Source organism: Protopterus annectens, chromosome 1.part2 (assembly GCF_019279795.1).
Source record: "Protopterus annectens isolate FY-2018-M chromosome 1.part2, PAN1.0, whole genome shotgun sequence".
Classification (NCBI taxonomy): Eukaryota; Metazoa; Chordata; order Ceratodontiformes; family Protopteridae; genus Protopterus; species Protopterus annectens.
Window position 1 is genome coordinate 131,078,404 of NC_056727.1, and position 27,444 is coordinate 131,105,847.

General features: G+C 44.8%; 1 protein-coding gene across 1 annotated transcript in view; it reads right to left on the reverse strand.

Moving 5' to 3' along the window:
* The window catches only part of CFAP36 (cilia and flagella associated protein 36), a 1,925,715-nt gene that overhangs the window by 127,795 nt on the left and 1,770,476 nt on the right, over positions 1–27,444 (reverse strand). Inside the window, exon 9 of the mRNA XM_044055272.1 lies at positions 24,926–25,081. Coding sequence (XP_043911207.1) covers positions 24,926–25,081 — 156 coding nt within the window. The remainder of the gene's footprint in view (positions 1–24,925; positions 25,082–27,444) is intronic.

Below are 27,444 nucleotides of genomic sequence, written 5' to 3' on the forward strand. Positions count from 1 at the left end.
GTCCAAATTACAGCAAAGAATTTGTTGTGCAGGTGGATGCTTCAAACCATGGGGCGGGGGTTGTACTCAGCCAGGTTTCCTCAGAGGGAGAAGAGCACCCAGTTGTATATCTCAGCCATAGCCTCCAACCCAGGGAGAAATGTTATGCTGCTGTAGAAAAAGAATGTCTAGCCATAGTATGGGCACTGTAGAAACTTCAGCCCTATCTGTATGGAAGGAAATTCACTGTGGTTACACACCACAATCCCTTAACATGACTCCATCGAGCCAGCCAGCAAAATGTCAAGTTATTAAGGTGGAGTCTAGGGTTGCAGGCACATGACATGACAGTGCATCATCATAGTGGGGTCAGCAATGCCAGTGCAGATGGGCTCTCAAGACAGCGTATAGGTTAATGTGTACACAGACAGGTCCACTTCTCTCAAGCAATGTTTTTTCACGGTCACTTGAAAAACCTGCTTGAGTTTTCAAAGGGAGGAGAGATGTGATGTTATGAGGTTGTGCCATCTGTGCCAGGGAGAGTAATGCAGTGCATGTGTGTAACATGAGCCAGCACAGCTAGCTGTAGTTTTGTAAAGAATTTTATGTTATTTGAGTATCACACTGGTTTGTACAGATGTTTGAGTTAAAAACCATGCCCCAGGATTCCCACTCCTCTTTTCTTGATATACTAGGAAATATTAAGGTTCAACCAAACACCCTAATAATGGGTGACTTCAACTACCCCACCATTAACTAAGAAAACTACTCATGTATCAACTTCTTTGCTCAACGCTTTCTGGAATTCATAAATTCCATTGCCCTGGTTCAACTTATCCACTTATCCACATCCCCACCAGGGGCAACAATATCCTAGACCTAGTCATTACCAAGATGAGTGACCGGTGTTCCACACCTGAAATCAACTCCTCGTTGTACAGATCTGACCATAAGCCAATTACCCTAGATATCCGCACCCCGCCCCCACACACCATTAAGGAAACCACGGTAAAAATTTTCTCCAAAGCTAACTTCATGCTTCTTAAGACAGAAGTGGCGAACTTCATGACACCCATGCAGATGGACAATACAGTTACGACTGCTGAATCCTACACAAATGTACTCTATAAGCACTTACACGAGTGCATGGATTGTGCTATCCCAAACAGAACCAAGACACTATCCTCCAAAAAAGGAAGCCAATCTGGTGGTCCCCTGTCATAAACAAACTCCACAACAGAAGAAACTGTTGCAAGAGAGTAAAATCCCACGAGTGGAGGAGCTCCCTGGTCAGCCTCAATAAGAAGCTGAGATCCCTTATAAGAGCCTCCAAAGCTAGCTACAAAAACAAAATTGCCACTGATTCTAAGGGCAACCACAAAGCATTCTATAGCTATGTCAAGCATCTCAATGGCAACACCCAGATCTGCTCTGAGTTACAGCACAACGGCACAGAAATTACAGAACCAACTGATATTGCCAACATCCTGGCAGATAGGTTCAGTGCCAACTTTACCCCCCTCTCACCCTCTAAAGGGCCCATATCTATACAGGAAAAATGCAGAGTCCCTGTAATCACATCTATGCAGGTAAAAGCTGCACTCTTTAAAACCATAAACACAGCATGCATGGGAACGGACAACATCCCAGGCTGCGTTTTACATGAACTTCAGAACGAACTGGCTCCCCACCTAAGCACCATGTTCAATCATAGTCTCACGTCAGGCTTTGTGCCCACTGAATGGCGCACAGCAACAGTTATCCCACTCCACAAAGGGGGAGCCACCACTGATCCTGGGAACTATCGCCCTATTAGCCTGACGAGCCTGGTCTGCAAGGCCATGGAACATATCATCATGGAACTCATAAACAAAGACATTGGTAACCTCCAAACTCTGGATCCCACCCAGTTCGAGTTTGTGAAAGGCAGATCATGTTTTTTGAACCTGATCGACTTCTTTGAGGCAGTCACCAAAGCCGTATACGAGGGTAAGGTGATTCACACAGCCTATCTTGACCTCACCAAGGCTTTCGCCACCATCCCCCATTCTGGAATTATAGCTAAATTAGGTATAAATCTCTATGTAACAAGATGGGTTACCCACTGGCTCACTGACAGAACCCACACTGTAAAAATTGCAGACTCCAAATCTGAATTCAAACCAGTGAAAAGTGGAATACCACAGGGTTCAGTCCTGGGACCTCTCCTGCTTGGTATCTACTTCTCTGAAGTACAGGCTAACAAAGAAGGCCGCTGGCTAACAAAGTTCGCAGATGACTGCAAACTAGGAGCCATAGTCGAGTCCCCAAATGATGTGGACATCCTACAGAAGGGCCTCACTGAGACAGATGCCCGGTGTCAGAGGCAAGACCTCAAGCTCAATGCCAAAAATTGCATTGTCATCCCCTTTGGTAAAAACTCTATACCCATGAACTACCACATAAACGGCAGTCTACTTAACGCTGAATGTGTGGTAAGAGACTTTGGGACCCAGGTGGACAGTAGTCTCTGCTTTGATAATTACATCGCCACAATAGTCAGGAAATCCTTCTATGTGGCACACCTCATTACAAAAGAGTTCTCATCCAGGAAAAAAGAGGTCATTGTTCCCTTCTACTTGGCACACATTAGACCCATTATAGAGTACAAAGCCCCCTTTTGGAATGTACCTCACAAGACATCTGCAGCAGCTGGAAAGGCCACAGAAGTACCTCACAAAGAGGATTACTGGCTTTAAACATATGACCTACACTGACAGTCTCAAAAACACCAGCTTTACTCTGTAGCATATCACCTACTCCGAGGTGATCTCTGCCTAACATATAACGCTATGTTAAACCCAGAGCTGTTGGACACGCTACATCTAAAGAAATCCCAATCCCTCCGAGCTACATGCTCTAGGGACCTAAACCTTGTCAGCACAATAAACAGGACATGCTGGAGGGATATATTCCTCTCCCACAGACTTCCTATACTCTGGAACAAGCTACCCATCTATGTCAAGCAAAGTTCCTCATTAGCACTCTTCAAGAAAAATCTTCATGGGTGGATGGGAAATTGGAAATACATCCCGGGGATCACTTCTGTGGCTCTGCTCGACAGGGGCACAGGAAATTAACTTTCTTGGGTGGCGTAAGCCAGGGAACATTGTTGGCTAGGCTTACTTAGGGCCTTGGGCCGATAGCCTAGTACCTACCTATGAAAGTATAAAGTTTCTTGTGCTAAAAATGCATCAACCGTAGGTCCTGCTGAACAGAAAAAATGTATGTATGTACAGTGGATATAAAAAGTGTACACACCCCTGTATAAAGTTTCTTGTGCTAAAAATGCATCAACCGTAGGTCCTGCTGAACAGAAAAAATGTATGTATGTACAGTGGATATAAAAAGTGTACACACCCCTGTTAAAATGCCAGGTTTTTGTGATATAAAAAAAAAATGAGACCACAATAAATCATTTCAAAACTTTTCCCACCTTTAATGTGACCTATAACCAGTACAATTCAATTGAAAAACAAATAAATCTGTTAGGGAAAAAAATATAAAAAATAAAAAACGTACACTAAACTAGTTGCATAAGTGTGCACACCCATCACAAAGGGCATCAGAACTTGTCAGAGATTTAGAATGCATGGCTGGGCTTAAAAAGGCCCTTGTGGTTGTTAGCCTAGTACACACCTATGAACCTATGAAACCAAATGGTTATGTTAATGCATTTCTTGGCACCGTGTTTTAAGTCGTGGCTTTGGCAACAATCATTTGTCTATGTTAGCCCTTTCTGTAGGATGTTAGTGTCTTTGGGAGAATTCCATGACTACTCCTAGTTTGCAATCATCTGCAAATTTTGGGCAGCCAGAGGCTCATGACTTTGGTTTTGATGTCTAAGAAGTAGATACCAAAAGAGCGGACCCAGCATACAGCCCTGAGGTGCTCCACTAGTGACTAGCCTCTCTGTGGAGGTGTCTCCCCTATCCTAACTTCATGGGTCCCGTCTGACATCCAGTGTGTAACACAGGGACTTATTCCTATATCCATGAGTTTGTTTACAATGTCTGAATGGGTTATTGTATAAAATGCCTTAGCCAGATCAAGGTAGGCGGTATGCACCATTCTGCTCTCATTTGTTGCCTTCATGACCTTCTCAAATATTTCCACCATGTTAAGAAGGCCTGACATGCCCTTGCAAAACCAAACTGGCTTGGATCCAGTATATAAGATTTTCTACATCTTTATTGAACATTTCCATGATAATCTGTTTCATGGCTTTGCATATGAGACTAGTCAGACTTCTGGATCTGAGTTCCCATGGTCCATTGATGGCCTGCCCTTCTGCAGAGAGATGACTATTGCAGTTTTCCACTCATGTGGCACAAAGCCTGTCTCTAGGTCACAGTTAAACGTGACTCCAGTGGTCCAGATAGGTCATGTTTCATGCTACTTGACAGGAATCCATGGATATTATCTGGGCCCATCGATGCAGTGTTTTTGACATTTGAGACTGAAACTAGGACCCGCTCATTAGTTATGATTTGGTGGGTATTACTTAATGGTAGTTTCCTTGGGGGCAGCCTGGGTAGTGAGTGGGACAACAATGAAGCTCAGTTTATCAGCTAGCAGATTTGCTATATTTTTTTACTTCATGTAGGTGGGTCTATTAGTTCTGCAGACTGTTGTGTGTTGTCTATGAGGTTTGGAACACAGCTAAAGAAAGTCTTGTGGTTGTTTTTGCCTGGGAGGCTATCTTTACCTCAAATTTGACTTTACTAGACTTAATTTGCCCTCCCTCTTTGTCATTCGTTTAGTGTTTTTACCATGCTGGGTGTAGTACTTCCTAATCTTGGGTATGACTTTTTTGTACAACATATTTATGTTTGGTTTCCACCAAGGTGGTGTATTTTTTTTTTAGTTAGTTCTGGGCTTATTTCTGATAGGCACTGCTGTCTCTATGCATTTATTGACATAATTGTACAGGGTTTCTGTGAATAGTTCTACATAGGCAGCGGAGTTCTCATGGTTTGGGGGGGGGGGGGGGCTTAATGTTAACAGGTTATCAACTTAGTAGTAGGATGTTTGCCTTAGAATAGTTCATAAATGTTACTGGATTAGTTAGGTTCACAGAACTAATTTTTATAGTGAAGGAGGCAGCTTTGTGGTCTGACCTTAAAAGAGAGGACACTACACTAGGAGCAGTACGCAGCTCTCCCATACCCGTGAGTACCAGATCAAATATGTTTGCACCCCCAGTGGGCGTACGGACTATCTGGTCTACGGTGTTTGTGTTTACAAAGTCTAGGGGTCTCTGGGCCAAGTATCCCAGTTTATAGTGGGGCAGCTGAAGTTGCCTACTATAACGTAATTGTGAATAAGAAGTTATGTACCTACCATAACGTTCCATGTTAGTTATCTTCATCTCGCCTTCTTTCTTGCTGTTTGAGATCGGAGCCGATCTTCGGCTCTGACTCGGCCATCTTCAATAGCTTGAGAGCTGTTTACTGGCTTGAGGCTACCCCTTGCTGGGTGTAGTACTTCCTAATCTTGGGTATGACTTTTTTGTACAACATATTTATGTTTGGTTTCCACCAAGGTGGTGTATTTTTTTTTTAGTTAGTTCTGGGCTTATTTCTGATAGACACCGCTGTCTCTATGCATTTACTGACATAATTGTACAGGGTTTCTGTGAATAGTTCTACATAGGCAGCGGAGTTCTCATGGTTTGGGGGGGGGGCTTAATGTTAACAGGTTATCAACTTAGTAGTAGGATGTTTGCCTTAGAATAGTTCATAAATGTTACGGGATTAGTTAGGTTCACAGAAAGTACAGTTGTGTACACCTACCATAAATGTAGATGTTCGAGTGTCTTCACTGTTGCAGTCATAACTGTAGGGTGCTCCTGCCGGCAGGCAGCCCGAGGTCGGCCAGAATCCCAAAGTCTGGGTCCGGCGTCAGCTGTACAAGCTAGTACCCTGACGTCAGTACGCTTTGGTACATAGCCCTCAGCCGACGCCATCTTCTCCAGCCTTTCTTGCCCTAGATGTCAGAAGTCCCCAACAAAACAAAAATGAATCCAACAAGGAAACACAAATACACCACAAAAAAGGAAAAGGGAGAAAAAGAGGGATAGGAGGGAGGAAAACCCCGACTGCAACAGTGAAGACACTCGAACATCTACATTTATGGTAGGTGTACACAACTGTACTATGTTCTTCGTGTTTCACTGTTGCAGTCATAACTGTAGGGTGGAATCCCAAAGCAGTGTAAAAGGGAGGAGGCTTTAGATAGAAGAAGGGAGGCAAGAATACCCTGCAAAACAGCAGAGGCAAAGCCTGCCCTGGTCTTAGAAAACAGAGGAGATTGTAGTGCTTGGAAAAGTATGCACAGAACTCCAAGTGGCAGCTTCCAAGATATCCTTGGTAGGGACTCCTCTGAGGAAAGCTGTAGAAGTGGCAGCTGCTCTAGTAGAATGACTTCTAATGGTACCTGGAAACTGTTTCCCATGATGAGTGTAACAAAATCTGATTCCATAAGCAATCCATTTGGAAATAGTTTGTTTAGAAATAGGTTTTCCAAGAGAACTGGAGGCAAAAGAAACAAACAATTGATTAGACTTTCTGAACTCTTTAGTCTTGTCCAGGTAAAATCGTAACTGTCTGTGCACATCTAATGAATGCAAAATCCTTTCCCCTTTATTTTGAGGATTTGGAAAGAAAGTAGGAAGGTGAATTGTCTGATTTAAAGCCACTTTCGAAATCACCTTAGGCATGAAAGTAGGATTGGTCCTCAAGGATACTCTGTCTTGATGGAAAATAAGGTATGGTTCCACAGCCATGAGAGCTTGCAACTCTGAGACCCTTCTGGCAGAGGTCAATGCTAATAAAAGAACAGTCTTCCAAGATAAAAACTTAATATCTGAAGATGCAGCAGGCTCAAAAGGAGGCAAAGTAAGTTTTTCTAAAACATAATTAAGATCCCAGGCAGGGACAGGAGGGGTCCTGGGAGGCCGCAAATTTTTAGCCCCTCTCAAGAATTGCTTCACCAAAGGATGAGAAAAAACAGGAGGATCAGAACTGAAATGAGCAGAAATAGCAGAAGCATGAATCTTAATGGAAGAAAAGGAAAGTCCTTTAGATAAAAGTTCCGAAAGGTAAAGCAAAATAGAAGAGAGATCAGGTACCAGAGGATCTGAGCCTCGATCCTGCATCCAAAAAACAAAACCTCTTCCATTTAGAGGCATAGGATTTCCTAGTGCTAGGCCGTCTAGCTTCCAGAAGAACATCCAAAACTTGTTTGGGAAGACTAGAGGAAATCAAATTCCTTTGAAGAGCCAAGCTGCCAGGCAAAGGGTCTTGAGATTGGAATGTAGTAACTGACCCTGATGCTGGGACAGAAGCGAAGGGTTCAGAGGGAGAATCCAAGGAGGCCCCAAGAACAGGTGCTTTAAAGTTGGATACCAAAACTGTCGAGGCCAATTTGGAGCAATCAAGATGAGGAACTTGGGCTTGTCCTGTTTTATCTTCAGTAATACCCGAGGTAGTAGAGGAAGAGGAGGGAAGGCATATCCTGAAAGGCTTCTCCAGCTGAAGGACAGGGCATCCACTCTCCAAGCTGTTTTGTGGAAGGACCTGGTGCAAAAGCGAGGCAGCTGATGATTGAGATGGGATGCAAACAGATCTATCTGGGGACATCCCCAAACTGCAGTAATCCTGTTGAATAAGTTGGTGTCTAGCATCCATTCGTGAGGATCTGAAATGTTTCTGCTCAGGCTGTCTGCTAAGAGATTCTGTTCCCCTGGAATGAATTGAGCCTGGAGATGTAGATTCAAATTTAGAGCTGTGTCCCATAAAGCCATAGCTAGTCTGCAAAGGGGTAGAATGAGAACCCCTGCTTGTTGATGTACCACATGACCGTGGTGTTGTCTGTGCGAATTAGCAGAGGCCCTGGTTGCAAAAGGTTCTTGAAGGCTAGAAGGGCATTTTGAACTGCCAACATTTCCTTCAGATTGATGTGCCAGTGAAGATGGTCCTTTGTCCAGGTTCCCTGCTGGCAATTGTCTAGAAAGTGTGCTCCCCAAGCATAATCCGAGGCGTCCATGGTTAGGATTTGAGTAGGTTGAGGTAGACGAAAAGGCTTTCCTTTGTTTAAAGCGCATACCCTGGACCACCAGAGGAACTCCCTCTGAAGGCAGGGGATCAGAGGAATCAGAATATCCAGACCGTGGTAATGCTGTGACCATACACTTTTCAGATACCATTGAAGCTTTCTCATATGAAGCCTTGCGTTTGGAATCAACAGAATGCAGGAAGCCATGTAGCCCAGAGCCTGCAGGAATTTCCTTGCAGTGAGCTGAGATAGAGTTGCTAAGGTGCTGAAAGTAGAAGCCAGCTGAGTTTGTTTTCTGGAGTGAGGAAGGCCCTTCGTAAGGTTGTATTTAAGAGGGCTCCCAAGAATACCATTTGTTGAGAAGGGATCAAATGTGACTTTTTTGTGTTCACTGAAAATCCCAGTAGGAGGAGAAGACGTTGAACAAAGTCCAGATGTTGAAGTAGAAGATCTTTGCTGTCTGCCTGAATAAGGCAGTCGTCCAAATAGGGGTAAATCTGTATCCCCTGAAGTCTGCAGTAAGCCACTACTGGTGCCAGGCACTTGGTAAAGACTCTGGGCGCAGTAGATAAACCAAAGGGCAGTACAGAGAACTGAAAGTGCCTTGAACCTGCCTTGAACCTGAGGAATTTCCTGCGTTCCTGCCTGATGGGAATGTGTAAGTAGGCTTCCTTTAAGTCCAATGTCACCATCCAGGCGTCCTGAGAGAGCATTGGAATTAGTTGCTGCAGAGTAAGCATCTTGAATTTTGGAATTTCCAAAAAGGTGTTTAACACAGAAAGGTCCAGAATAGGTCTCCATGAATTTTGTTTTCTTGGAACCAGAAACAGTCTTGAATAAAAACCTTTTCCCATCTCCGAGAGTGGAACAGGCTCTATGGCTCTCATGGCCAGAAGAGCATCCACTTGATTTAAGGCCTCTGACCATTGATGTTTTGGCAGATCTGGTCAACCGTGAGCCCTTGGCAAAGTGTGAAAGTGGAATTTGTAACCCTTTAAAATCACGTCCAATACCCATCTGTCCTGGGTAATATGAGTCCAATTTCTGTAAAAAAGAGACAGTTTTCCACCGAGAGGGGCATCCAGGTGAAGGGGTCCTGTAGCCCAACCGAGAGAGTCATTGAGGTTGCTTTCTTTGAGATTGGGATCTGTCTTCTCCCCTTCTAGGTGAAGAAGCAGTCCATTGTCTAGATCTGTAAGAGGCCTGACCTTGACCACGACCTCTGGAGCGTCTATATCTTCCCCTTTGAGGCCTGTCAGACGTGGGAAAGGACCAATTTTTAGAGGGCCAATTCCTGGAAAATCTAGGAGGCTGAACTTGCAAGAAATCTTTTACAGTCTACATAGACTTTGCCTTTTCTTCCATCTTTTTAATAACTTCCTCAGCCTTGGATCCAAAAAGAACATCATGTTGAACAGGGGCATCTAATAACTTAGCCTTAACCTGTTCAGGTAAACTTTGTTCACGAAGCCAGGCATGTCTCCTGATAACAGTACCAGAGGCTGCAGCCCTGCAAGAAGCATCCAAAGCATCAAAACCACAATGTAAACTATGTTTGTTCACTTGTTCAGTAGCATGCAAGACATCCTGAAGTTCCTTATCCTCTGCACAAGCAGGAAGGGAAGCAAGCTTTTGCTTTAAAACAGACAAAAGAAATTGCTGATACTTAAACATATGAAACTGGCAGTTTAAAGCCCTTACAGACAGGGTAGCAGAAGTATATACCTTTTTACCCCACCTGTCTAAAGCACGAGAATCCTTCTCAGAGGGAATAGGATTTTTAGAAGTAGCAACCTTAGCAGCCTTAGAGCCCTGAGAAATAGTTTCAGGATCCAGAAGGGTTTTAAATAAGAATAAATGAGAGTCAGGAACCCTATAAAATCTATCAGGCTTAGAAGGAGCAGGAGGCATGGAATCAGGATTCAAATTAGCCTCAGAAAAAGCAACATCTACAATGTCCAAAACAGGAGGGATAGCTAAAGGCCTATGCTGAGGAAGAAGAAGAAATTCCCTAAGCCTCTTCTTGGAAGCAGAATACTCCTGTCCTTCCCAAAGCAAATGTTCCCTCATCTCATGCAAGGTTTCCCCAAAAGAGAAATCCTCAGGCGGAGAGGCCGAGGGTAAAGAGTCCTCAGCATCCGAATCCTCATAAGGAGGAAAGGAATAGTCCTGATCTGAGGAAGAAACAGAAGATACAGAAGCCTGGTCAGAGGAATCCAGAGTAACATCCTGTCGAGGCCTTTTCTCAGGAGGGGGGTGAGAACCCCTAATCATTGTAAGCAAATCTTCAGCCATCTTTAATAATTGCTTCTGTGTCCTGGGAGTAGATTCAGAAGCAGCTTGAGCAGGAACTTTAGACTTAACAGGAGTCTTTGTCTTTGAAATAGTGATGTGAGTAGGCCTGAAAACCCCCTCAGAAGCCGGTACCTGCACAGCGGTTCCGGACCCATCTGAAGGAGCGACGTCCGAAGGTCCTGCAGCAGTTAAAATAGTGGGCCTTGATGGCTCCCCATGGGAGCCCGTATCGGCCATCGGTTCAGAAGTGGCGGACGACAGGGGCTGCAAAAGCACCTCACTGACGACAGCCGAACCGGACGCTGGCTCCAGCTGCAACGAGTCCTGTTTGGACCTCGGAGGCCTGTCTTTGTCTTTGCGCTTCTTTTGAATTCCGGTAGTGTCCGACGACATTCTATAATTGAAGCGTCTGCCAAAATAATTTAAAGCCCAATCGTACCTGCGCTTGATAGTACGAAAGTTGAACCTGGCACAGAACCGACAACAAGAAACGTCGTGGTCAGGGCCTAAACAAGGTAGACAGTAAGAGTGGAAATCTTTATGAGGTATTGGTTTCCCACACGCTATACAATTATTAACTTTTTCTGACATCGGAGGAACAAGGAAAAGATTCTCCAACGGGGTACTTAGCTTTGAGAAGAGAAGTAAGAACTTCGGACCGAAAACAACAAAATACGCTGTTCGAAAATCGCCAACCAACAACTTGCTAGCTGCTTTCCACCGCACGGCAAGAAAGACTGGTGAAGATGGCGTCGGCTGAGGGCTATGTACCAAAGCGTACTGATGTCAGGGTACTAGCTTGTACAGCTGACGCCGGACCCAGACTTTGGGATTCTGGCCGACCTCGGGCTGCCTGCCGGCAGGAGCACCCTACAGTTATGACTGCAACAGTGAAACACGAAGAACATCTAATTTTTATAGTGAAGGAGGCAGCTTTGTGGTCTGACCTTAAAAGAGAGGACACTACACTAGGAGCAGTACACAGCTCTCCCATGTCTGTGAGTACCAGATCAAATATGTTTGCACCCCAAGTGGGCGTACGGACTATCTGTTCTACGGTGTTTGTGTTTACAAAGTCTAGGGGTCTCTGGGCCTGTAAGTATCCCAGTTTTTAGTGGGGCAGCTGAAGTTGCCTACTATAACGCAATTGTGAAGAAGAAGTTATGTACCTACCATAACGTTCCATGTTAGTTATCTTCATCTCGCCTTCTTTCTTGCTGTTTGGGATCGGAGCCGATCCTCGGCTCTGACTCGGCCATCTTCAATAGCTCGAGAGCTGTTTACTGGCTCGAGGCTACCCCTTATCCCATGATGCCTAGCGACAGCTACCCAGATCTCGTTTGAAATAGCTAATCCAGACATAATATGAGAGAAACCAGTTATGAAAAAACTGGTTGTTCCATGCATCCTAATATCTAGAATAGGTTAGGAAGACCTAGCCAGAAGAATAACAATAAAAGAATACTCAGCCAGTGAAAAAGGACTCCTCTCGATCCACTAGGATGGGGGGATGGAGGGAGGGACGTAAGAAAGAAGGCGAGATGAAGACAACTAACATGGAATGTTATGGTAGGTACATAACTTCTTAATGTTAAGTTGTCTATCTCGCCTTCATTCTTGCTGTTTGGGACAGCGTCTCTAGCACCTAACATCCTGGGTGGATCAGTGGAACAGACTCTACAGAACAGTGGAACCAAAGTCAGCTCTGCTCCGGGTGACCATATCCACCTTGTAATGAGAAATAAAGGTATGAGGGTTTGCCCACATGGCAGCTGCACAGATGGAATCCATGGGCAACCTAGACTGAAAGGCTACGGAGGTGGCTAATGCCCTAGTAGAATGACCTTTCTGTTTAGCTGGTAACTCTTTAATCCGTAACTGGTAAATAAATGTAATAGTGTGGGACAACCATCTGGATAAGGTCACCATGGAAACTTGGAGACCTTGTTTGCTTAAGGCATAAGAAAGGAATAATTGGTCTGACTTTCTTATTTCTTTAGTTCTATGTAGGTAAAAACGCAATTGTCTATGAATGTCCAAATGGTGAAGCTTGTACTCTTGTTGCTATGATTGGGGAAGAACACAGGGAGATCTATAGATTGATTTAAATTATTTTCTGAGCAGACTTTAGGAAGAAACGAAGGATTAGTCCTCAGAGCAACTCTGTCCTTGTGAAACACCAGGTAGGGAGGACGAACACATAGTGCTTGATGTTCTGAGACACGCCTAGCTGAAGTGATAGCAACCAGAAAGAGTGTCTTCCAAGACAGAAACTTGATGGAACAGGATGCTGCCGGTTCAAAGGGAGGCAGAATTAAGGAAGTTAGGACTAAATTAAGGTCCCAAGGAGGAGGGGGATCTCTCACTGGAGGTCTAAGAAGAGATGTTCCTCCCAAAAAAGCTTTACAGAGCTTATAAGACATGATGTTAGAATTTTTCAAACCGATATGAAAATTAGAAATGGCCGCTAATTGTACCCTAATCGTAGCAGAAGCGGCCCAGGAGTGAAAAAGTTGTGCTAGGAATTCAAGAATTTCGTGGACTGGGGCTGAGAAGGGATCCACATTCCGAGACTCTGCCCAATAAGAAAAACATTTCCATTTGCTAGCATAAGTTTTTCTCGTTGTAGACTTGTGTGAGGAAACGATAATCTCACGGACTGCTGGGGAAATGCTGGGAAGCCTGGCTAAGGTTGGAAGTGGAGCAACCAAGCTGTGAGCTGGAGAGTTTGGAGGGATTGATGCAACCCGCCTGACTGATGAATCAAGAGATCTGGCATCGGGTCCAGAGTCCAAGGCTGATCCAGAAGGTAGGGGTGCAGGAACGGGAACCATATCTGTCGAGGCCAGTAGGGGACAATGAGGATCATTTTGCAACCCAATGATTTTGCTTTCTGTATGAGTTTCGGTATCAGGGGAAAAGTACAGTTTTGTATCTACCATAAATGTAGATGTTCGAGTGTATACACTGCTGCAGTCATTACACTTGGGTTATCCAGCCGTCAGGCGGTTCCCCAGTCGGCCTGAGTTCCAAAGTCTTGGTTTGGCATCGATTGCTGTCGCTTCTTCCCTGACGTCAGTGCGACAGGGGTATATAAGATGCAGCCGACACCATTTTCTTCAGTTTTTCTTGCCCCAGATGTCAGGTGCCCCCAAAAAGGTAGGCAATTCAAATTGCTAATAAAACATACATAAGAAAAGCAATCAACACCTTTCAGTTACCAGGAAATACTCCCCATAGTTAGTAGAGGGTAGAAGATAAAGGTATGTACCAGCAAGTAAGAGGGGAAGGAGGGAGGGTAACCTGGACTGCAGCAGTGTATACACTCGAACATCTACATTTATGGTAGGTACAAAACTGTACTATGTTCATCGTGTTACACTGCTGCAGTCATTACACTTGGGTAGAATCCCAAAGCTGAGGTATGGTGGCTGGTTCTATAAGGCATTAGGGGTGGCTATAAGGCCCTGCAGCACTGCAGTGGCAAAGCCAGCTCTGTATTTAGAGTATAGAGGCAGATGGTAATGCTTGGTGAAGGTATGTACAGAACTCCAAGTTGCTGCTTCCAAAATGTCCTTGGTAGGTACTCCTCTGAGGTAGGCAGTTGAAGTGGCTGTTGCCCTGGTGGAGTGAGATCTAATGCTGTTAGGTACAGGTTTCCCATGGTGTATATAGCAGAAACGCATACAGTGTCCTATCCATTTTGAAATAGTTTGTTTTGAAATGGCTTTTCCCTGTGCTCCTGCAGCATATGCTACCAATACTTGCTCATTTTTTCTGAAAGCTTTGGTTTTGTCCAAGTAAAAGCGCAACTGCCTGTGTATGTCCAAAGAATGCAGTAGTCTTTCTCCTTTATTCTGTGGATTTGGATAAAAAGTTGGCAAGTGAATAGTTTGGTTTAGAGCCACACTTGATACCACCTTTGGCATAAAAGTAGGGTTTGTTCTTAAAGACACCCAGTCTTGGTGGAAAATGATGAAAAGGTTCCACTGCCATTAGTGCCTGTAATTCTGAAACTCTTCGTGCTGATGTTATTGCCAGGAGCAGAGCAGTTTTCCGAGAGATATATTTTAAATCTGCTGTATTAGCTGGCTCAAAAGGAGGTAAAGTTAATTTTTCCAACACGAAGTTGAGGTCCCAAGTAGGAGTAGGTGCTCTACAGGGCGGTCTTATGTTTTTAGCCCCTCTGAGGTACTGTTTTAGCAAGGGATTAGAGAAAATTGGTGGATCCGTGTTGTAATGAGCAGAGATGACAGAGGCGTGGATCTTGATGGACGAGAAGGACAGGCCTTTGTCCAGCATCTCAGTTAAATATTGTAGTTTCTGAGGAATATTTGGGACAAGTGGGTCAAGGCTGTGAGCCTGGTTCCAGGCACAGAATCTCCTTCCATTTATCCGAATAGCCAGGTTTAAAGTCTTTAGCTGGCTGTGAAGTATCTGATTGTTGTGCTGAGTCAGAAGATGTGGGATTTCAGGCAAAATCCAGGGTGGCCCTTGTGCTAAGTTCTTCAAGATTGGGTACCAGTGCTGGCGTGGCCAGTCTGGGGCAATCAGGATCATCTTTGGCTCTTCTTGCCTGGCTTTTACGAGTACCTTTGGAAGGAGAGGTAGTGGTGGGAAAGCATATACTTGTAGGTTTTTCCAGCTGAATGAGACGGCATCCACTTTCCATGCTTGCGGATGGTAAGCCCTTGTGCAGAACTTCTGTAGCTGGCAGTTCATTGGGGATGCAAACAGATCTATGTCCGGGCTCCACCATTTTTGTGTTATCATTCTGAATATTTGTGGATTCAATTCCCATTCGTGGGGATCCATGATGTTTCTGCTTAAGTCGTCTGCCAGTGTGTTTTTCTCTCCTGGCAGGAATTGTGCTTGCAGATGAACTTGATAGGTTAGTGCTGTGTTCCACAAGGTCATGGCTTGTCTGCAGAGGGGATAAGAGTGAGTGCCCCCTTGCTTGTTTATGTACCACATAACTGTGGTGTTGTCTGTCTTTAGTAGTAGTTGCCCTGGATGCAGAAGGTCCTTGAAAGCTATAAGGGCATTTTGTACAGCTAGCATCTCTTTTTGGTTGATGTGAAGATGCCTTTGTTTTGCAGGCCACTTGCCCTGAATACATTTTCCTGCCATGTGTGCTCCCCAGGTGTAATTCGATGCATCTGTTGTCAGTGTTTGCCTGGCTGTGGGTTGAGTGAAAGGCTGTCCCTTGTTGAGGTGACAATCTTGAGCCCACCATCGAAACTCCTGTTGAAGGTAAGGAATTAGTGGTATTACTGTTTCCAAACTTTGACAGTGTTGAGACCAGACACTCTTTAGGTACCATTGTAGTTTCCTCATATGCAGTCTGGCATATGGAATTACTAGTATGCAAGATGCCATGTAACCCAAGGCCTGCAGAATTTTTCTTGCAGGGAGTTGAGTTCTTGTTGCCATCAATTGAAAATATTGAGTCAGTTGTCCTTGCTTGTTTGGCGTGAGATAAGCCATCTGGGCCGTTGTATTCAAGCTGGCACCCAGGAATATTATCTCTTGTGAGGGCACTAGTTTTGATTTCTTTTCGTTTACTGTGTACCCTAGGCAACTTAATAACTTTTTTACAAACGCCAGATGCTTTAGAAGAATGTCCTTGCACTCTGCTTGAATCAGGCAGTCGTCCAGGTATGGATAAATTTGAATTCCTTTCTGTCTGCAAAATGCAATTACTGGTGCCAGGCACTTTGTGAAGACCCTGGGCGCTGTAGATAAGCCAAAGGGCAGTGCAGAGAATTGGTAGTGCATTGAACCAGCTATGAATCTGAGGTATCTTCTGCAGTTTTGTCTGATAGGGACATGCAGGTATGCCTCCTTGAGGTCCAAGGTTACGAGCCAAGCTTTCTTGCCCAGCATGGGAAGAAGCTGCTGTAGTGTCAACATTTTGAATTTTGGAACATCCAGGTAAGTGTTTAGAGAAGAAAGATCCAGAATGGGCCTCCAGGCTTTGTCCTTTCTGGGAACCAGAAAGAGTCTTGAATAAAATCCTTGTCCTTGCTCCTGTGGTGGTACCTATTGAATAGCTCTCATGTCCATGAGTGCTGTAATTTGTTTTTGAGCCTCTGCCCATTGATTTGGTGGCAGATTTGGCATTCCTTTTAACCTTGGCAGAGTGTGAAAGTGGAACCTGTAACCTTGAGATACAATGTTGAGAACCCATTTGTCTTTGGTGATCATATGCCAATTGTGATAGAAAAGTGCCAGTTTTCCTCCCAAGGGGGCTGCCAAGAGAGAGTTGTTTGGCAGCTGTAGTGGGAAGTCATTGGGGCTGTTTTTTATATAGTTGGGGCCTGTCTTCCCCTTCTTTCTGGGCTGATGCACCCCATTGACGATGCCTGTAAGGACCTTGTGGTTGACCTCTACCTCTTGGACGTCTGTATCTGCCGCTTTGAGGTCTGTCTAACTGGAAAGGAGCAATTCTTTGTTGGCCAATTTCTGCTAAATCGAGGAGGCAGAACCTGTAAGAAATCCTTCACCGTTTGCATAGATTTTGCCTTATCCTCCATTTTCTTTAATACCTCTTCTGACTTAACTCCAAATAACACATCCTGCTGCAAAGGTGCATCCAATAGTTTTTGCTTTAACATGATCTGGTAACGTATGTTCTTTTAACCAAGCATGTCTTCTAATGACAGAACCTGTAACTGCTGCTCTACAGGAGGCCTCTAAAGAATCAAATCCACATTGCAAAGTATGTTTTCCCACTTGATCAAGTGCATGCAATAAATCCTGCATTTCCTTAAAATTAAGGGGATCTGAGTCTGGAAGCATTTTTTGTTTCAACTGAGACATCAAATATTGCTGATATTTTAGCATGTGAAACTGGCAATTTAAGGCCCTCATTGCTAAAGTTGCGGATGTATATACTTTCTTCCCCCATCTATCTAATGCTCTGGAATCTCTATCAGAGGGGACTGGATTCTTTGCTGATGAGGCCTTAACTCCTTTGGGGCCCTGAGAAATAGTTTCAGGGTCAGCAACAGGGCTTTTATAAAGAAATTTGTGAGAGTCAGGGACTCTGTACTATCTGTCAGGCTTAGCTGGGGCTGGAGGTAAAGAAACAGGATTTAAGCTGGATTCAGTATACACATCATCCACAATATCTAACACTGGCTGAATAGCAAGGGGTCTGTGTTGAGGTAATAAGAGGAAATCTCTGAGCCTTTTCTTGGATTCTGAGTAAACCTGGCCCTCCCAATGGAAATGCTCCCTCATGGTATGTAAGGTTTCCCCAAAGGAGTAGTCCTCAGGCGGAGAGGCTGATGGAATTGATTCCTCAGCATCAGAATCCTCAAAAGGGGGTAAAGAGTATCCTAGGTCTGAGGATGAATCTGAAGAGATGGATACCTGGTCGGATGAATCATAGTCTGCATCCTGTCTAGGCCTTTTATCAGGAGGGGGATGGGACCCCCTGATCAGAGTGATTAGGTCTTCGGCAATTTTGAGCATTTGTTTCTTAAGCATGGAGGCCTGTCCTGGGGAATGCTGCATTTGTTTCTTTGTTTTTAAAGTAGGTTTAGGCTTAGCAGAAGATTTAATGCTTAATTGAGTAGGCCTGAAAACACTCTCTGAAGCTACGGGCTGCTCAGCTACTCCGGATCCCTCTGAAGGGTTAGTTTCGGTAGGCTGAAAATCTTGTGCGTCCGAAGGCCCAGCCATCTCCACGTGGGAGTCAGAGGCGGCCTGTGGTTCTAAAGAAGCGGTCATCAGGGGCTGCGAAGGCACCTCGCTGAAAACCGGAGAACCGGTGACTGGCCTAGAAGAGGCTTTGTCGTCAGTTTTGGGCCTCGGATGCCTGTCCTTGTCTTTGCGCTTTTTATGTATTCCGGTCATCGGAAGTTCCGACGGCATGGTGTAATTGAATTTTCTGCCAAAATAATGTCGGGCAAAATCAAACCGACATTTAATAGTGCGCTTGTTAAACCTAGCACAAAACCGACAACCAGTGACGTCTTGGTCTGGGCCTAGGCATGGGATACAATAAGAATGGAAATCCTTATGAGGTATTTGCTTCTCACAAGAAATACAGTTATTAACTTTTACTGACATGGGTCTGAGGCAAGAAAAAGTTTCCCCAACAGGGTACTTAGCTTTGTAGAAGACTTTGGTTCTGGATTCGGAATGAAAACCTCAGGAGACGGCCGACCGGCACTTGCGAACTGCTTTTGCTTCGGGCACCGCACGGCAAGAAAGACTGAAGAAAATGGCGTCGGCTGCATCTTATATACCCCTGTCGCACTGACGTCAGGGAAGAAGCGACAGCAACCGATGCCGGACCAAGACTTTGGAACTCAGGCCGACTGGGGAACCGCCTGACAGCAGGATAACCCATGTGTAATGACTGCAGCAGTGTAACACAATGAACATCGGAGGAAAGGCATAAAGAAGTCCCTGAGGCCAATCACGGACTAGAGCGTCCCTGGGTATGTGACCTGGAAGCAGAAGAAGGGAGAAGTAGTTGCTGTATTTGTTGTTGAAAGGGGTGGCAAAAAGATCGCAGCAAGACTGTGCCCATTTGCGGAACATAAGATCCGCAACTTCCTGATTCAGAGACCACTCGTGAGGCATGAGGATAGCTCTGTTGAGCCTGTCCACTATGACTTTGGATCTCCCAGGGATGTGCATCGCAATCAGAAAATGTTGGGAGGAAATAGCCCACTGCCACAGTCTGAGTGCTTCTCGACACAGGGGGTAGGATCTGGTTCCGCCCTGCTTGTTGATGTACCACACCACTAACATGTTGTCTGTTTGAATTGCAATGGTCCCGGAAGGAAGAGAGTCTTGAAGGGCTTGCAACGCTAGGAGCACGGCTCTCATTTCTAGGACATTTATGTGCAGATGGTACTCGTGAGGTTGCCAAGTGCCTTGGACTGTCCTGCCCAGATAATGCCCCCCCCCCACCCTATCAGGGAGGCATCTGTAGTCACTGTGGCTACTGGAGGGGGCTGTATGCAAGGTCTGCCCCGAGTCACTAGTGGGGAGACCATCCACCAAGAAAGGTGCCTTTTGCATGCCTCCATGATCAGGATCATGTGAGACATGGGTAGCTCCTGGAAAGACCACTGTGTGAAAAGAAGCCACTGAAGAATTCTCATGTGGAAACGCGCTAATGGAAGGAGAAGAATGGCAGGTGCCATGGAGCCCAGAGTTTGAAGGACATACCTGACTTGGATCCTTTTGCTCTGCATTAGGATTTGCACTTGTTGACGAATTGTGGACACTCTTTCCAGTGGTAACCTTGCGAACATTTCCCTTGTGTTTAATTCTGCTCCTATGTAAGTGATAGACTGACAGGGCAACAAGGCAGATTTTTCGAAATTTATTGTAATACCTAGCTGGGTGCAAGATGTGATTGTATAATCCTGTGCTTGTAAGAGTTGATGCCTGGTGGTAGCAGTGAGAAGCCAGTCATCTAGATATGGAAACACCTGGAATCCTTGACGTCTCAGGTGAGCCGTGACCACTGCCATACATTTGGTGAACACCTTGGGGGCTGTGGTGAGACCAAAGGGCAGAGCTCTGAACTGGTAATGACTGGCCCCCACCCGAAAGTGAAGAAATCTCCTGGAGCGTCTGTCCATCTTGATATGGTAGTACGCATCCTGAAGATCTATCGAGCACATCCAACTGTCCTGACCCAGGAAGGGGAGAATGGACTGTAGCATGACCATCTGAAACATTGTTCTTTGTACAGATTTGTTTAGTCTGCTGAGATCCAGAATTGGTCTCCAGTCCCCTGTCTTTTTTGGTACCAAAAAGAATCTTGAGTAAGTTCCGGATCCGTGCTGATCTGCGGGGACTTCCTGAATGGCTCTTTTTTCTAGCAGTTTTGAAACTTCTATTACTGCTTGCTCCTTAAGATTGGGTGGAACATCTGGAAGGGCCTTCTTTGACTGTAAGGGGGATTGATGGAAGGGAATTTTGTAACCTCTGGATATAATGGATAGTACCCATCGGTCTCTTGTTAAATTTTGCCAGGCTTTTGGGTACAGCGAAAGTCTTCCCCCGACAGCCGCCAGAGGTGAGCAGCCTGGCAACCCTTCAGGGATGCTGGAAGGGCTTGTCAGAAAAGGATTCTCTGTTGCCCTGGTTCTGCGGACCCCCCTCTGCCACGAGGGCAGTGTCTATTATTGTTGTTTAGCCCTCTGCCTCTGGAGGAAAAATCACCAAGTGTGTCAGGCAAGGCTCCCTGAGATTTGCAGAACCACATCTTCCCACTCTTCTGACCCTTGGGGTAAGGTCTAGAGGGAGTGGAAAAATGGACTCCCATGGCAGAGAGAGACTTGCCTTCTTGCTCACACCTAGTCAACGTGTCTTTCACCTGTGGCCCAAAGAGAAAGGAGCCATCGAAGGGGGTATTGGTGAAGGACGCTAGAAAGGGTTCCGCAAAGTGACACAACCGCATCCAAGCATGCTTCCTGAGGACCACACCTGTGGCCGTGGCTCTACTCGCTCCATTGGCTGCACAGGAAATAAGCCTCATGGAGAAGTTAACTACAGAATTAAGAGTCACTATCTGGGAAGCCACTTTGGCTTGTACTCCCTCAGCTGTAGGATCTTGAAGGGTATCTCCAAGCTCTTTAAGGAGATCCCTTTGAAGGCGAGTAAAATGACAGATAGTTCAGGGACCTCATGGAGAAGGTTGCTGAAGTAAACATTCACTTTCCGTACCTGTCCATCATCCTAGACTCCTTGTTAGGGGGATGAACAGATGAAGAGGTCTCTGCTAACTCTTTCTTGGTGGCTGCTGCTACCACCATGGCATCAACGGGCACACCTTTAGAAAGGAATTGCTTATCCTGGGGGGCTGTAATAAATTTATTAGGTCTCCTCGGAGTTGGTTGCACTGTGTCCGGAGCTGACCAAGCCTTTCGAGCCACTACAGACATAAGTGGGTCAGAAAGGAGGAGAAACCCAGGAGGTAGAAGGTCGGGAACCGAAAGCATCCAGGAATGCAGACTCATCCTCGGTAGGGGCTAGGGGAGTCCAGTTCCCCCTCTGCCTAAGCATTTCAAGGATGTCCGAAAAGGAAACATCTTCAGAGGGGGATACCCTTCCGATTCATCTAAGTATGTATCAGAAGTGACAGACTCAGGGGAGTCAATGTGCTTCCTCTTGCACTTCTTCTTCCGAGGGGGCTCCTCTGAGTGATCAGGGGAGGCCTCAGAAGAAGAGGAAACACCCAATGGGGTGTCCTGGGGCATCGGTTCCCTACGCTTGGGGTCTAGAGGAGGAGCAGAGGTTGGCACAGACACTACAGGGGACGGAGCCGATGGAGCTGGTAGTGGAGCTGTCTTGGGGGACAGCACACTCTGCATGACCTCAAAGGTGTCATTGTCTCGAGGCAGAGAAAGCTCCAGTTCCGAAGAAATAGGAATCTTTCTCTGCGCCGAGGGGGACGGCTCCGAGGCCGATGTTGCAGCCAAGCTCACCTGCGCTGATGCTCCGAGAGGGAGAATGGGGTCGAACAAGGGTCCGATGCCACTCGCCCCCTCGGAGTCGACGAGGGAGCCCTGGAGTCCAGATTCCTCGATCGAAGGAACTATTGAGGTAATCAGAGCCGAAGTTGGAGCAAAAAGAGAGATGGTGATCGGAGCCAACGGTTCCACTACTCGAACCCCAACGAACTCTGGCTCCGAACTCAATGGAGTCGGAGGAGGAATAGAAAAGGAGGTGGATGGAGCCGATACCTGTTGAGAAGGGCTAGACAATAATTTTGCTAGTGCCTGTAATTTAAGCAACCTACTTACTACTCTCTCCACATCATGATCCGACAGCCTAGAGGATCGAGAGGAGTGTGAAGAATGGTGGCTACGTTCACTTTGCAATAATGGAGACCGAGGAGCCGAATGAAATTACTCTAATGAAGGGGGCCTCAGCCTCTTATGGCTCCGAGACAGCTCCGAAACATCCGATGGAGCAGACAGAGGGGTTGTCTTGTCGGTGCCAGCCGGAACCAACATACTCGGTAAATCCTGTACAAGAGTCGGCTCCGAAGGTGGAGCCGACGGCTTAGTGGATTTTGGGGATTTCACTGGCTAGGAACTCTTTGCCAGTGAATCCTGAGGTTTTAACAGACCCCTAAGGATCAATTTATTCTTACACTCATGCAGGACTCTTGGACTAAAGGCATGGCAAATAGAACAAGAGTCCTGGAGGTGAACAGCGCCCAAACAATAGACCCAACTAGTGTGCCCATCTGTCAGAGACATTTTCTGACAGCATGAGTCACACTTTTTAAAGCCAAATACTTTAGCTTTCTTAGACATGACCCAACTACAAAAAAAAATAAGTACCACAAGGGAAACACATACAGACAAATAAGTACTACTCTAAACAAGTACACCTATAAATATATATAATTTTTTTTTGTTTTTTTAAACGATAGCAAAAAAAGGAAAGGAGAGCCTCTAAGTTAAACGACTATCCTAGGGAGAGGGGGAGGGGGGGTGAACTCTCGAACTACGAGTTCTAATTAAAAGGGAACTAAGAAGAACGAAGTACTCAACAACACGTACAGAATAAAGCTAAGAAAAGTAAAATATCTATTAGTTTAAAGGGTCTAAGAGAATATTTTTACACAAAAAATTGAAAATATATAAGCCTGAGCCAGAAAACGACACACCTCGCAGCTGAAGCGGCAAATGAGATCTGGGTAGCTGTCGCTAGGCATCATGGGATAAGGGGTAGCTTCGAGCCAGTAAACAGCTCTCGAGCTATTGAAGATGGCAGAGTCAGAGCCGAGGATCGGCTCCGATCCCAAACAGCAAGAATGAAGGCGAGATAGACAACTTAGCATCATATGTTATGTCAGTCTAAATGGCTCAAAAGGAAGCACACTTGCCTTTAGTGCTGGAAGAAGCAGAAGGCTGTAGGCTCTTTTCCCACACCAGGTACTTGAATTAATTTTCCAAAGCTGACACTATAATGCAGCACAAGGGGGGTGGGGGGCTGCACTCCTGAGTGCAATGTCCTTTGGATGAGATGTTAAACCAAGGTCACGTCTGCCTGAGATGGTGGTAGCTCAGGCAGATGTAAAAGATCCCAGAGGCACTTTTCAATAAACAGACTAGGGGAAATTCCTTGGTACCCTGGCCAGATTACCCCTAGTCAGTATGAATACTACCTCATGTCTCCCCAGAAGAGAGAACACTGGCCTACTGGGACTAACCCAGTCAACAACGAATAAATAAAAATAAAATATTTCACGTATACGTGGAATTTGTATTTTAATGTTTTTGGTCCGATGCAGCGCCTTGTGTGTGAAAGCACTTACTGTTGCCACTGAATTAAAGTTTATTCTTACTTCACTACATGATCAAACAGTTCACCGTTTGCTTTTTGATTGCATTAGAGCTGTCTGCAGTCCATGCTTAGCAGCCTTTTCCCATGATGGCTGGTGCCAACAGAGACCCCAAACACACCAGTGCCCAGACCTCCATGTCACACAGGACTCACATCGGCCACATGTCCCCAGCCATATGGCTCAGACAGAGCACTTCCTCTGCCATGACAGATGGCAGCTAGTTTTGGCTCAGTGGGTTGCATGTGCATGGCATCACAGAACAATGTAACAGGACAAGCTCTCCTGAAGACAATGGACAAGTCAAAAATGCTCTTATTGCATACAGTGTATGCAGTTAGATACCTGTATATAGCAGCTAGCATTTTATGCTTTTTATATACTTTTACATTCATTAAAAGAACATAAATATTTTTTTCAGTAATGATTTCATGCGCTTTCCATACAACTTTAAGCACTTGTATTGAATAGTTTTTACCTCCATGGTGTCTGTCACTATATCCTGCTGGATATCTGGGATGGTGGTAGACATACACATGTCAAAGCCATGTGTTACCCAGCACTTTTACCCACGTCCTCTTGCAATGTATGTCAGGTCTTTATATCTTATTAGTGAGTCGTCATGTACTAAAAGTGCATACTTTGGACACGGCAGTGTTGTTATGGCACCCCACCAACACTGTGTATTAAAGGTATTTAACAGATCTGCATATACAGAGAACCACACACTGCACATCTATAGGAGTACAGTACAATTTTTAGTATGTACATCTGTTTACAAAATCACATAATTAGAATAATATACTATATTTATGAGCAGTACTGCGGTGGTGGTGCTGCGGTAACATTGTCGCCTCACAGTTAGACGTTGCCTGTTCGATTCTCAGTTAGAGCGTCTTCTGTGTGGCAACATGCGTGAATGGGCGTTCCTTCGTTGAAGGTTGTGCATTAGGCCCGGCAAACCAGCACGTAAAACTCTACTGCCAATCATTAGCAGACCGGAGTTCCGCTGTGGCGACCCCTAACTGGGAAAAGCCGAAAGACACAAACTATATTTATGAGCAGCAATACTAAGATAACTCTGACTCTGAGATAAATATAAACACCAGCCTTTAATTATCCCTTTAACAGCTAATTTTGGAGCTCATTAGTTTAAACATCCTTAATATTCCTTCATGGATGATGTAAATTAATTGATTTGGCAAATGAAAAAAAACTAACCTGTTCAATTGGAGGCTCAGGTTTTAGCACATCTTTTTCTTTAGTTTGGCCAAGTTTGTTTTGCCGTTCCTTTTTTGCAGATATGAGTTTATCACGCTGCTGTTTTAGATACTCTGTTCGCTTTTTCAACTGTTCCTTTTCAGTCTCTGTCAGCTCCTAAAACAAAATGCAACAAAGATGCAGTCTACAAATGAACTTTCAAAAATGAAATCTGAACACACTGTTACTATAGTATATTTAAAAAGGTACAATACTAGTACATGCATATCAAGAATATTCCTTCATGATATCAATTAACACTCCAGTACACTGAGTATTTCTTAAATAATTACTATATTTACTATGGTATATCTGTTTAGCCAACAGTTATATAAAATTATGGGAGCAGTTGTCAACTGCTGCTTTAGCAGATAAAGTGAAGTTCTATTTTTTTTTTATTTTAATCAATAGCATTCTACTGAATGCTGAGTTCATCAAACATCTGGTTTGTGTAGGGTATATGCTTTGAGTTATCTTAACTGTATCTGTGCGTGCTGCGTGTGTGTCTGCTACTGGTGAAACGTTTGGATGTTCTGAAATTTCTGTCATATGGGGTAGGAGCGTTGTCTCTCTCTCTCTCTCCAGTTCAGGGTTAGACTAAGGGGCCCTTGCCCATGCTTACTCATGTATGCCAACCCTAACCTCAAGCCTACAACAGTATAACTATTCAGACAGTGTGTGACTGGTGTTACTGTTAGGGTTTTTTTCTTGGAGATTTTCTCCCTGAACCTCCGCTGAAAAGAGGTTCCATATCCAGTCAGACTTCCCCAGCAAACAAATGAAATAAATACTTCAGTGTCAATCAGTAGCCGTACTACACTGTAACCAACTAGCGTTTTTTATATATTCTAAATGTGCTACTTTGTAATAAAATTTCCCTCTGTGCTTTGTATACTCAAAGTTTTCTGTGGTGCTTTGTATTTTCCAAATGTTGTTTTTTGTGAAGCTTTTCTCCCCAGGCCTACACTGAAAATGGGCTCTGCTTGGCCCACTGGACTTTCCTGGTAAACAAATGCCAATCATTCAAGACGTTGTCACATTCGATTCTCAGCTAGAGCGTCTTCTGTGTGGAGGCGTGCGTGAATGGGCGTGCCTTCGTTGAAGGTTGTGCGTCAGGGCTGGTAACTCGGCACGTAAAAATCCACTACCAAACATTAGCGGACTGGAGTTCCGCTGTGGCGACCCCTAACCAGGAAAAGCCGAAAGACACAACAACTGTTTAGAAAAGCATATTTGCTGTCCTTTTTTGACAGATGCAGTGTTAATATTTTTAGTGCTTGATAAAGGTAAGTGTCAATATACAAAAGCCAATACAGTGACGTTAATATTTTTTATCACGCATATACAAGTCCTGATGGCTAGCATGCAATGCAGCAGTAGTGGTCAAAAGAGCAAGAGCAATAAAATAAGGATACAAGGCAGTTCAGAAGTACAAATTAGAAACAGCATGAGGCAGCTGACATGTACAAAATGAAAATGGTAATCCCTTTGTGCACTAAAATGTTATGTTACATAAGCCTTATGAGTGGCAAGCAACATAATTTTCCTGTGTTGCTCCAAATTTTTCATACACCTGTTCATGTACGGTATTAACTGTGCTGTTAATTACGACAAGTAGTGAAGAGTACATTGTACCCCATATGGAAAATGTGCAGCTACTCTATTATCATCATATTTCCAAGGAGAGTCTTCTTCTTCTTTCGGCTTTTCCCAGTTAGGGGTCACCACAGCAGATCACCTGTCCGCTCATGATTGGCAGTGAAGTTTTACGGTGTCGAGTTGCCAGCCCGGCGCCCAACCTTCCACAGAAGGCACACACACGCACGCACACCTAGGGCAAATTTAGAGTGTCCAATCCACCTACAGCATGTCTTTGAGATGTGGGAGGAAACCGGAGCACCCGGAGGAAACCCATGCGACCAGAAGGAGGACATGCAGACTCCGCACAGAAGGCACCCCAGTCGAGAATAGAACCGGAGAACCTCTTGCTGTGAGGTGACAACGCTAACCGCTGCACCACAGTGGCTGCCCATTTCCAAGGAGAGTACTCTGGATAAATAATACTTCTGACAATTTCTAAGTACACAATGACTGAAACATTTTTGATCTGCAATTTGTAAGGAACACAGAACAAGGTCTAGGCAAGTGATCACTTGGACCATAAGACACTTAGTCATATGCACCTTTATGTAGGTGCACTTATAAGTTCTCCCTAACCTTTACAAGCACTTAATACTGCTTGCCTCCCAAATCAAGCAGGGCCATACAAGATTAGGCCGATGTAAATTTGTTCTAGTCATACAATCAAGACTAGCCTAAAGTATTAAAAAAAATAACCTAAAGTAGTACTTTGTTTCACCTGTACTGGCAACATATTCTACAGGTTGGGAACACAAAATGTTAAGAGCATATCCGTCCAATGTTGTCTTGTTAGATTATTGGTGTAGATTTAGGTATCTACTGTGGGTGTTCACAGGTAG